We start from the raw sequence: 12535 nt of genomic DNA on the forward strand, positions 1-12535 counted from the left end.
GACCTATGGCAGTCTCTATGGGGTGCCACAGGGTTCAATTCTTGGGCCAACTCTTTTCTCCATGTATATCAATGATGTCGCTCTTGCTGCTGGTGACTCTCAGATCCACCTCTATGCAGACGACACCATTTTGTATACATCTGGCCCTTCATTGGACACTGTGTTAACAAACCTCCAAACGAGCTTCAATGCCATACAACACTCCTTCCATAGCCTCCAACTGCTCTTAAACACTAGCAAAACTAAATGCATGCTCTTCAATCGAACGCTGCTGGCACCCGCCCACCCGACTAGAATCACTACTCTCGACCGGTCTGACCTAGAGTATGTGGACAACTACAAATACCTAGGTGTCTGGTTAGACTGTAAACTCTCCTTCCAGACTCACATTAAGCATCTCCAATCCAAAGTTAAATCTAGAATTGGCTTCCTATTTTGCAACAAAGCCTCCTTCACTCATGCTGCCAAACATGCCCTCGTAAAACTGACTATCCTACCGATCTTTGACTTCGGCGATGTCATTTACAAAATAGCCTCCAACACTCTACTCAGCAAATTGGATGTAGTCTATCACAGTGCCATCCGTTTTGTCACCAAAGCCCCATATACTACCCACCACTGTGACCTGTACACTCTTGTTGGCTGGTCCTCACTACAAATTCGTCGCCAAACCCACTGGCTCCAGGCCATCTATAAATCACTGCTAGGCAAATCTCCGCCTTATCTTAGCTCATTGGTCACCATAGCAACACCCACCCGTAGTATGCGCTCCAGCAGGTATATCTCACTGGTCATCCCCAAAGCCAACACCTCCTTTGGCCGCCATTCCTTCCAGTTCTCTGCTGCCAATGACTGGAACGAACTGCAAAAATCTCTGAAGCTGGAGACACTTATCTCCCTCACTAACTTTAAGCATCAGTTGTCAGAGCACCTTACCGATCACTGCACCTGTACACAGCCCTTCTGAAATTAGCCCACTCAACTACCTCATCCCCATATTGTTATTTATTTTGCTCATTTGCACCCCAGTATCTCTATTTGCACATCTATCATTCCAGTGTTAATACTAATTGTAATTATTTTGCACTATGGCCTATTTTTTGCCTTACCTCCATAACTTGCTAAATTTTCTGTGGTATTTTTGACTTTATGTTTTGTTTTACCCCATATGTAACTCTGTTGTTGTTGTTTTTATCACACTGCTTTGCTTTATCTTGGCCAGGTCGCAGTTGTAAATGAGAACTTGTTCTCAACTGGTTTACCTGGTTAAATAAAGGTGAAATAAAAATAAAGTAGTGTATGTTTGATGTGACGTTGATGGAATATCTCCTAACACTTAGAAAACTGGACACAGGATTGTTCTTGCAACTTCCCATAAAATGTCTAGGACATTAATGTTGTATATTCTGAGAACATTCTAACCACATTGCTATATAGAAAGGTTCTCAGAAGGTTTTTGCTAACATAAATAAAATGTTCCCTTAACAATTGCTAAACTGGACACTCAAACATTACAAAAATGTTCTCTCTCCCTAGAATTAACAGGAAGTTGGTGGCACCTTGGGGAGGACTGGGTCATAGTAATGGCTGGAATGGAATAAATGATACCATCCCATTCACTCCATTCCAGCCATTATCATGAGGCGTCCTACCCTCAGCAGCCTCCTGTGCTAGAATTGTTAGCTGGGTAGTGCCTGGTCTCAGGGTTTGCAGGCTTGTAGCAACCCTTTACTAACACACTGGATTCAACAAATCTAGTAATCATCCACACCATGCTTAGCTGAATCAGGTATTTTAGTGCTGGTATGGATCAAAAGTCTAGGATCAAATACTGGAGTTGTTGCCCATGCCTTCAGGAGATATTTAGAGAGATTTAACAGAAGACTGTGTGTTTCCTTCTCTGTCTCCTGCAGGGGGAGTTGCTGAGCCCGTGTCGCTGTGACGGATCTGTGCGCTGTACCCACCAACCCTGCCTCATCCGCTGGATCAGCGAGAGAGGCTCTTGGAGCTGTGAGCTCTGCTACTTCAAGTACCAGGTCCTTGCCATCAGCACCAAGAACCCACTGCAGGTACAGGGTGTGTGTGTGTGCATGCGTGTGTTTGTGTGTCTACAAGTACTGCCCCATACCTCAGGGGTTCTATATCAAATCCAATGTATTGTGTGAATGCTAAGCATATCATCCCACTCTAATGCTCCCAAAATACTTACAAATATAACAAAACAAATCGTCTTGCCTGTGGCTGCATGACAGTGCACAGATCATTATCTCCACCAAAAAAAGACACACATTGATCCACCACCTCCCCTCTCTCCCTCCAACCCCCCTCTCTTTCACCCTGTCTCTCTCCCTGTCCCTTTATCTCTCTCTCTCTCTCTCCCTCCACCCCATCCCCTCTCTCTCTCCCTCAACCTCCCCTTCTCTCTCTCCAGTGGCAAGCCATCTCTCTGACGGTGATAGAGAAGGTGCAGATAGCAGCCATTATACTGGGTTCTCTGTTCCTCATCGCCAGCATCTCCTGGCTGGTGTGGTCGTCCCTCAGCCCCTCGGCCAAGTGGCAGCGCCAGGACCTGCTCTTCCAGATCTGCTACGGCATGTACGGCTTCATGGACATCGTGTGCATAGGTAAGCTAGACGGTTCTATGACGTAGACCTCACCGACATACTATCAAAGATAATCATACGCTTTTGTGATTGCAATTGCAGGTATGGGTGTAGAGTTGCGTATGAAAAAAAAGGAGAATACCTCCATGCTCCCAGAGTTTGAATGTAGGAATTGTGGTTGAAACGTTCCAGTGTTACAGTAAGACTTGAGGTGTGTGTGTGTGTGTGTGTGTGTGTGATAGAGAGAGTAGGTGAGTAAGAGCAATTTGTTTGTTTCTCAGAGAGGCCGTAGCCTGTGCAATATGTCTCAGCTGAAAATGTACAGATTTGTACATCCAGACTGTTTAAATATTTACAGCACACTTGTGCAAAGGTAGCCTACGATAATTTCAGCTTTAAAGTGTTTTTTTCTTACTTTCTCGCCCGTCTCTCTTTCTCTGTGTCCTTTCATCTGTTTCCCTCTTTGTCTTCACATTCTGCAATCTTTCACCTCTCTCTGTCTGCTTGCCTCGCTCCTCCCTCCATCTCTCTTCTATTCACTGTCTCTCTTTCTCCTACCACTTGTATCACTCCTGCTTCTCTCACTTTCATACCTGTCCTCTCTCTCTTCTCCCTCTTGCTCTTGCTCTTTCTCTCACTCTCTCTCTTACTCCCCCCCACTTTTCATGTCTGTCTGGATTCTCTCTCCAGGCCTTATAATCCACGAGGGATCGTCAGTATACCGGATCTTTAAGCGCTGGCAGGCAGTGAACCAGCAGTGGAAAGTACTGAACTATGAGAAAGCCAAGGACCTGGGCGACCCCATCAGCTCCAGCAGCAAGGGTGGGGGTCAAAACCCTCCCCATGGCTCGGCCGGGGCGGACAGGGGGGGCCGGACAGGCCAGCGTGTTAGGACTATTCTCAACCACCACTTTGGCTACACCATCCTGCACATCCTCAGCCAGCTGAGGCCCAGCAACCCGCGCATCAGCGCCACATCCAACCGCGAGGTGGTCATGAGGGTCACCACCGTATGAGACCGGACCCCACGGTGGGGGGGGGGGGGGGTTGCAGCGGAGGTGGGCAGGAAGGGAGGGGAGAACGTGGACAACAGCCAACAACCCCCCGACCCACCTCTTCAAAAAAAACAAATTACTCTCACACTTCACCCCCCCCCCCCCCCCCCGCGCTGATTGTCTCCCTAAGCCCAAAGTGTGGTGCAGTGAGAGGGAACAAACACAAGGGCATGGATGCAGACATCCTGCTCCTGATAAACCCACCCTACGAGACACGAGGGGAGGGAGAGCAGCACAGTTAAAGGGTTGCTGAAGTTACAGTCACAGACTGTAGGACAAAACCATTCATAAAAAATTTAACAAAAAAAAGAAACGGCTTCGATAAAAAAATTTGAAAAGCTGGAGGGCTTTCTTTCGCCAGCTGAATTACACAAAGCATTGTAATTATTCCTGTTCTTCTGTTTTCTAAAGAAAAAACAGCAAGTATTGTTACTGATTTAGATTTTATAATCGAGAACATGTTAAGGAGGAAAAATGGAAAGGGACAATTTCTTACATCTGTCCCCCCAAACCCATACCACCAATGATGACTCACATCTCCTCCCCCTCCTCAACTCCTCCCGTCCCAGTATCCCCATAACCCCCCCCCCCCCCCCCCCCCCCCCCTGGGAACCACCAGACTGGGAACCACCTAAAGAATGAGCAAATAGAGTGCAATAAAACAGTTTAAAGAGATATGACTGACACAACTTAATAAACGAGATTCCAACATTTAAATTCATCTTCTGCAATAAAGAAACATGTACATGTCATGGTGAACCCCTGTGTGATGTCATAGCTTTATTGTATACAATGTTTGGTATCAATATAGTATGTTGTACTGTTTTCCTAATTTACTGTGTGAAGTTGTGTGATTGGTACCTGGGAATATTTCAGTATTTGTTGAGGTTAGGTAAGCAACAATAATTAGAGTTGATCACCTGGAACAGATTGTATTTTTCTTTCATGGTTTGAATGAAATATAAATCAAATCAAATGTTATTTGCCACATGCGCCGAATACAACAGGTGTAACATTACAGTGAGCCATTAACCAACAATGCAGTTTTTAAGAAAAAAATTATAATAATTAAAGAGCAGCAGTAAAATAAAATAACAGTAGGGAGGCTATATACAGGGAGTACCGGTACAGAGTCAATGTGCGGGGGCACCGGTTAGTCGAGGTAATTGAGGTAATATGTACATGTGGGTAGAGTTAAAGCGACTATGCATAAATAATGTGGTCCTCTGTAGCTCAGCTGGTAGAGCACGGCGCTTGTAACGCCAAGGTAGTGGGTTCGATCCCCGGGACCACCCATACACAAAAAAAAAAAAAAAAAAATGTATGCACGCATGACTGTAAGTCGCTTTGGATAAAAGCGTCTGCTAAATGGCATATTATTATTATTATAATAATAAACAGAGTAGCAGCAGCCTAAAAGAGGGGGTTGGGGTGGGGTGGGGGGCAATGCAAATAGTCCGGGTAGCCATGATTAGCTGTTCAGGAGTCTTATGGCTTGGGGGTAGAAGCTGTTAAGAAGCCTTTTGGACCTAGACTTGGCGCTCCGGTACCGCTTGCCGTGCAGTAGCAGAGAGAACAGTCTATGACTTGGGTGGCTGGAGTCTTTGACAATTTTTAGAGCCTTCCCCTGACACCGCCTGGTATAGAGGTCCTGGATGGCAGGAAGCTTGGCCCCAGTGATGTAGTGGGCCGTACGCACTACCCTCTGTAGTGCTTTGCGGTCGGAGGCTGAGCAGTTGCCATACCAGGCGGTGATGCAACCAGTCAGGATGCTAACGATGGTGCAGGTGTGGAACTTTTTGAGGATCTGAGGACCCATGCCAAATCTTTTCAGTCTCCTGAGGGGGAATAGGCTTTGTCGTGCCCTCTTCATGACTGTCTTGGTGTGTTTGGACCATGATAGTTTGTTGGTGATGTGGACACCAAGGAACTTGAAGCTCTCAACCTGTTCCACTACAGCCCCGTCGATGAGAATGGGGGGACTGAGCACGCACCCCTGGGTGGCCCCCGTGTTGAGGATCAGCGTGGCAGATGTGTTGTTACCTACCCTTACCACCTGGGTGCGGCCTGTCAGGAAGTCCATGATCCAGTTACAGAGAGAGGTGTTTAGTCCCAGGGTCCTTAGCTTAGTGATGAGCTTTGAGGGCACTATGGTGTTGAACGCTGAGCTGTAGTCAATGAATGGCATTCTCACGTAGGTGTTCCTCTTGTCCAGGTGGGAAAGGGCAGTGTGGAGTGCAATAGAGATTGCATCATCTGTGGATCTGTTGGGGCGGTATGCAAATTGTAGTGGGTCTAGGGTTTCTGGGATAATGGTGTTGATGTGAGCCATGACCAGCCTTTCAAAGCATTTCATGGCTACAGACGTGAGTGCTACGGGTCGGTAGTCATTTAGGCAGGTTATCTTAGTGTTCTTGGGCACAGGGACTATGGTGGTCTGCTTGAAACATGTTGGTATTACTGACTCAGTCAGGGACATGTTGAAAATGTCAGTGAAGACACTTGCCAGTTGGTCAGTGTATGCTCGGAGTACACGTCCTGGTAATCCGTCTGGCCCTGCGGCCTTGTGAATGTTGACCTGCTTAAAAGTCTTACTCACATCGGCTACAGAGAGCGTGATCATATAGTCATCCGGAACAGCTGATGCTCTCATGCATGCTTCAGTGTTGTTTGCCTCGAAGCGAGCACAGAAGTGATTTATCTCGTCTGGTAGGCTTGTTTCACTGGACAGCTCGCGGCTGTGCTTCCCTTTGTAGTCTGTAATAGTTTTCAAGCCCTGCCACATCCGACAAGCGTCAGAGCCGGTGTAGTACGATTCAATCTTAGTCCTGTATTGACTTTTTGACTGCTTGATGGTTTGTCGGAGGGCATAGCGGGATTTCTTATAAGCGTCCGGGTTAGAGTCCCGCTCCTTGAAAGTGGCAGCTCTACCCTTTAGCTCAGTGCAGATGTTGCTAATATAGGCTTGGCGATGCTGAGAAAATGTTTTTTCCAGTGCTACAGAAGGCCTAGTGCACTCATTATTTTTTAAATTCAGATTTATTTTAAATTCAGATTTTCAGGGGGTGCTGCAGCACCTTCAGCACCCCTACTTCCCAGGGCTATGGGCTTACCTCCATCGACTGGAATTTACATGGAATTACCCCATCTGCAAATGGGTATGGTAAGTATTCAATTGCAGAATTGTGTGAATGATATTAAGGTCTTTCACAACAGAAATGTTGAAGCTTTGTGAACCCTCTATTACCACATTGTCTGGAGTCTGACTGTAGTTTACAAAATGCAAGAGAATGCTATGTGGAGTAGGCCAACAGATGGTGACAAAATGACCAATATAAAACACTGATGGTCTGAATTGGGTTTCTAAGGGCAGCAATACGCATTTTGATTCCATTAATATAATTAAAGGTGAAAAATGCAGAAATCGCAGACCTGGTTGCTAAATTTTTATAGTTCACCTGATTTCAGTTTATGTGACAAAACAAGAGAATCATTGTACCATCTAAACCGCTGTGGATTATCTTTTCAATAACCAAAAATATTGTATTTTCAGCTGTTTGAAGCTGGGGCGGCAGGTAGCCTAGCGGGTAAGTGTGTTGGGCCAGTAACTGAAAAGTCACTGGTTCAAATCTCTGAGCCGACTAGGTGAAAAATCTGTTGATGTGCCCTTGAGCAAGAAACTTAACTCTAATTGCTCCTGTATGTCGCTCTGGATAAGAATGACTGAAATGTAAATATTTGTATTTATTATGGATCCCCATTAGCTGCTGCCAAGGCAGAATATACTATTCCTGGGGTCCAGCAAAATTAAAGCAGTTATTAACAATTAAAAACATTACACTAGATTTCACAACATTAAGTGTGTGCCCTCAGGCCACTACTTTACTACCACATATCTAGAAAACAAAATCGATGTGTACGTGTGTGTATAGTCTGTACGTTATCGTGTGTGTCTGTGCCTGTGTGTGTGTCTCTTCACAGTCTCCGCTGTTCCATAAGGTATATTTTTATCTGTTTTCTAAATCTGATTTTAATGTTTGCATGAGTTACTTGATGTGGAACAGAGTTCCATGTCATGGTTTTATGTAGTACTGTGTGCCTCCCATAGTCTGTTCTGGACTTGGGGACTGGGAAGAGACCTCTGGTGGCATGTCTTGTGGGGTATGCATGGGTGTCTGAGCTTTGTGCTAGTTGTTCAAACAGACAGCTCGGTGCGTTCAACATGTCAATACTTATCACAAACATAAGTAGTGATGAAGTCAATCTCTCCTCTACTTTGAGCCAGGAGAGATGGACATGCATATTGTTAATGTTAGCTCTCTGTGTACATTTAAGGGCCAGCCGTGCTGCCCTGTTCTGGGCCCATTGTAATTTTCCCAAGTCCCTCTATGTCCCACCTGACCACAAGACTGGACAGTAGTCCAGGTGCGACAAAACTAAGGCCTGTAGGACCTGCCTTGTTGATAGCGATGTTAAGAAAGCAGAGTAACGTTTTATTATGGACAGACCTCTCCCCATATTAGCTACTGTTGTATCAATATGTTTTGACCATGACAGTTTACAATCCAGGGTTACTCAATTTCCACATTATTTCCACATTATTCATTACAAGATTTACACTGAACAAAAACATAAACGTAACATGCAACAATTTCAAAGATTTACAGTCAAATTGAAATCAGTCAAATTGAAATAAATTCATTAGGGCCTAATCCACAATCTTTTTATTATCAATTTCTCTCAGCCAATCATCAGTCATTTGTGTAAGTGCCATACATGTTGAAAGCCCTTCCCTAAAAGCGTGCTGAAAGTCTGTTGTTAATTTGTTGATTTGTTTACTGTGAAATAGCATTTTATCTGGTCAAACACCATTTTTTCAAAAGTTTACTAAGGGTTGTAAACAGACTGATTGGTCAGCTGTTTGAGCCAGTAAAGGGTGCTTTGCTATTCTTGGGTAGCGGAATTACTTTTGCTTCCCTCCGGGTTTGAGGGAACACACTTTCCTGTAGGCTTAGATTAAAGAGATGGCAAATATGGCAAAGAGTGGCAATATCGTCCGCTATCATCCTCAATAATTTTCCATCCAAGTTGTCAGACCCAGGTGGCTTGTCGTTGTTGATAGACAACACCTCTTCCACACTCACTTTACGGAATTCAAAACTACAATGCTTGTCTTTCATAATTTGGTCAGTTATGCATGGAAGTGTAGGTTCAGAATGTTGTTGGCATGTCATGCCTAAATTTGCTAATCTTGCCAATGAAAAAATCATTAAAGTAGCAATATCAGTGGGTTTTGTGATGAATGAGCCATCTGATTTAATGAATGGAGCTGAGTTCGCCTTTTTGCCCAAGATTTAATTTAAGGTGCTCCAAAGCTTTTTACTATCATTCTTTATATCATTTATCTTTGTTTCATAGTAAAGTTTCTTCTTCTTTTTGTTAAGTTTAGTCACATGATTTCTCAATTTACATTACGTTTCCCAATCGGTTGTGCAGCCAGACTTATTAGCCATTTATTTGGCCTCATCACTCTCAACCATACAATTGTTAAATTCTTCATCAAGCCACAGGGGTTTAACTGTTTTTACAGTAATTTTCTTAATGGGTGCATGCTTGTTATACTGAACAAAAATATCAATGCAATATGCAACAATTTCTAAGATTTTACTGAGTTACAGTTCATATAAGGAAATCAGTCAATTTAAATACATTCATAAGGCCCTAATCTATGGATTTCACATGATTGGGAATACAGATATGCATTTGTTGGTCACAGATACCTTAAAAAAAAGGTAGGGTCGTGGATCAGAAAATCACTCAGTATCTGGTGTGACCACCACATGCCTCATGCAGCGCGACACATCTCCTTCGCAAAGAGTTGATCAGGCTGTTGATTGTGGCCTTTGAATGTTGTACAACTCCTCTTCGATGGCTGTGCAAAGTTGCTGGATATTGCCGGGAACTGGAACACTGTCGTACACGTTGATCCAGAGCATCCCAAACATGCTCAATGGGTGACATGTCTGGTGAGTATGCAGGCCATGGAAGAACTGGGACATATTCAGCTTCCAGGAATTGTGTACAGATCCTTGCGACATGGGGCCGTGCCTTGTCATGCTGAAACATGAGGTGATGGCGGCGCATGAATGGCACGACAATGGGCCTCAGGACCTCGTCACGGTATCTCTGTGCATTCAAATTGCCATCGATAAAATGCAGTTGTGTTCATTGTCCGTAGTTTATGCCTTCCCATACCTTAACTCCACCGCCCCCAATGGGGCACTCTGTTCACAATGTTGACATTAGCAAACCGGTCACCCACACAACGCCATAGACGTGGTCTGCGGTTGTGTGGCCGGTTGGACATACTGCCAAATTCTCTAAAATGACGTTGGAGGCGGCTTATCGTAGAGAAATTAACATTAAATGATCTGGCAACAGCTCTGGTGGACATTCCTGTATTCAGCATGCCAATTGCACACTCCTTCAAAACTTGAGACATTTGTGGCCTTGTATTGTGTGACAAAACTGCACATTTTAGAGTGGCTTTTTATTGTCAAATCAAATCAAATCCATTTTTATTTGTCACATGCACCGAATACAACAGGTGTAGACCTTTGTCACGAGAATTTTGTTATCTCAATGGTTGAAGTCAAACACTTCTTAAATTCCTCCCATCCCTAAATTGGGAGGCCTATTTCCTTATCTTGGTTTCACAGTTGTCACAAGTTGTCTAGCCTAACAGTTCTCCTTCTCCTTTGTTGTCTGGCCTAACTCCTACTCACATTGCTAAATAGTAACACAATGTCATAATCTTTACTTGTCCTACGCACACACATTATTAGATTATAGTCTCATGATTCAAACACATTTCTCAAAGTGGAGTGTAATAATTAGTCATTACTAAATTCTTCTATCAACCTTAGAGTGAAATGCTTACATACAAGCCCTTAACCAACAATGCAGTTTAAAGAAAAATAAGTGTTAAGTAAAAAATAGATAAGTAAGAAATAAAAATGCAACCAGTCAGGATGCTCTCGATGGTGCAGCTGTAGAACTTTTTGAGGATCTGAGGACCCATGCCAAATCTTTTCAGTCTCCTGAGGGGGAATAGGCTTTGTCGTGCCCTCTTCACGACTGTCTTGGTGTGTTTGTACCATGATAGTTTGTTGGTGATGTGAACACCAAGGAACTTGAAGCTCTCAACCTGCTCCACACAGCCCTGTCGATGAGAATGGGGGTGTTCTCGGTCCTCTTCTTTTTCCTGTAGTCCACAATCATCTCCTTTGTCTTGATCACGTGAAGGGAGAGGTTGTTATCCTGGCACCACACGGCCAGGTCTCTGACCTCCTCCCTCAACGGTGATCAGGCCTACCACTGTTGTGTCATCGGCAAACTTAATGATGGTGTTGGAGTCGTGCCTGGCCATGCAGTCATGGGTGAACAGGGAGTACAGGAGGGGACTGAGCACGCACCCCTGAGGGGCCCCCGTGTTGAGTATCAGCGTGGCAGATGTGTTGTTACCTACCCTTACCATCTGGGGGCGGCCCGTCAGAAGTGCAGGATCCAGTTGCAGAGGGAGGTGTTTAGTCCCAGGGTCCTTAGCTTAGTGATGATCTTTGAGGGCACTATGGTGTTGAACGCAGAGCTGTAGTCAATGAATAGCATGCTCACGTAGGTGTTCCTTTTGTCCAGGTGGGAAAGGGCAGTGTGGAGTGCAATAGAGATTGCATCATCGGTGGATCTGTTGGGGTGGTATGCAAATTGGAGTGGGTCTAGGGTTTCTGAGATAATGGTGTTGATGTGAGCCATGACGAGCCTTTCAAAGTACTTCATGGCTAGAGACGTGAGTGCTACGGGTCAGTAGTCATTTAGGCAGGTTACCTTAGTGTTCTTGGGCACAGGGACTATCATGGTCTGCTTGAAACATGTTGGTATTACAGACTCAGTCAGGGACAGGTTGAAAATGTCAGTGAAGACACTTGCCAGTTGGTCAGCGCATGCTCGGAGTACACGTTCTGGTAATCCGTCTGGCCCTGCGCCTTGTGAATGTTGACCTGTTTAAAGGTCTTACTCACGTCGGCTACAGAGAGCGTGATCACAGAGTTGGCCAGAACAGCTGATGCTCTCATGCATGCTTCAGTGTTGCTTGCTTCGAAGCGAGCATAGAAGTAATTTAGCTAATCTGGTAGGCTTGTGTCACTGGGCAGATCGCGGCTGTGCTTCCCTTCGTAGTCTGTAATAATTTGCAAGCCCTGCCACATCCGACGAGTGTCGGAGCCGGTGTAGTACGATTCAATCTTAGTCCTGTATTGACGCTTTGCCTGTTTGATGGTTCGTCGGAGGGCATAGCGGCATTTCTTATAAGCGTCCGGGTTAGAGTCCCACTCCTTGAAAGCGGCAGCTCTACCCTTTAGTTTAGTGCGGATGTTGCCTGTAATCTATGGCTTCTGGTTGGGGAATGTACGTACGGTCACTGTGGGGACGACGTCATCGATGCACTTATTGATGAAGCCAGTGACTGATGTGGTGTACTCCTCAATGCCATCGGAAGAATCCCGGAACATATTCCAGTCTGTGCTAGCAAAACAGTCCTGTAGCTTAGCATCTGCGTCATCTGACCATGTGCAAGGTGCACCTCTGTAATGATCATGCTGTTTAATAAGCTTATTGATATGTCACACCTGTCAGGTGGATGGATTACCTTGGCAAAGAAGAAATGCTCACTAACTGGGATGTAAACAAGTTTGTGCACAAAATTTGAGAGAAATTAGCATTTTGTGCATCTGGGTTATTTTATTTCAGCTCATGAAACATTTTACATGTTGCGTTTATATTTTTGTTCAGTGTAGTAACTGGAATAAGCAATTTCATAAA

General features: G+C 44.7%; 1 protein-coding gene across 1 annotated transcript in view; it reads left to right on the forward strand.

The window, feature by feature from the left end:
* Positions 1-3619, forward strand: part of LOC311133674 (E3 ubiquitin-protein ligase MARCHF9-like) — a gene marked incomplete at its 3' end in the record, with an annotated part of 36106 nt that extends 32487 nt beyond the window's left edge. The window contains exons 2-4 of the mRNA XM_084167207.1: positions 1914-2069; positions 2432-2624; positions 3294-3619. Coding sequence (XP_084023333.1) covers positions 1914-2069; positions 2432-2624; positions 3294-3619 — 675 coding nt within the window. The remainder of the gene's footprint in view (positions 1-1913; positions 2070-2431; positions 2625-3293) is intronic.
* Positions 3620-12535: the final 8916 nt, after the last annotated feature.

The sequence above is a fragment of the Coregonus lavaretus genome, assembly GCF_964263955.1.
Source record: "Coregonus lavaretus genome assembly, chromosome: 8".
Lineage (NCBI taxonomy): Eukaryota > Metazoa > Chordata > Actinopteri > Salmoniformes > Salmonidae > Coregonus > Coregonus lavaretus.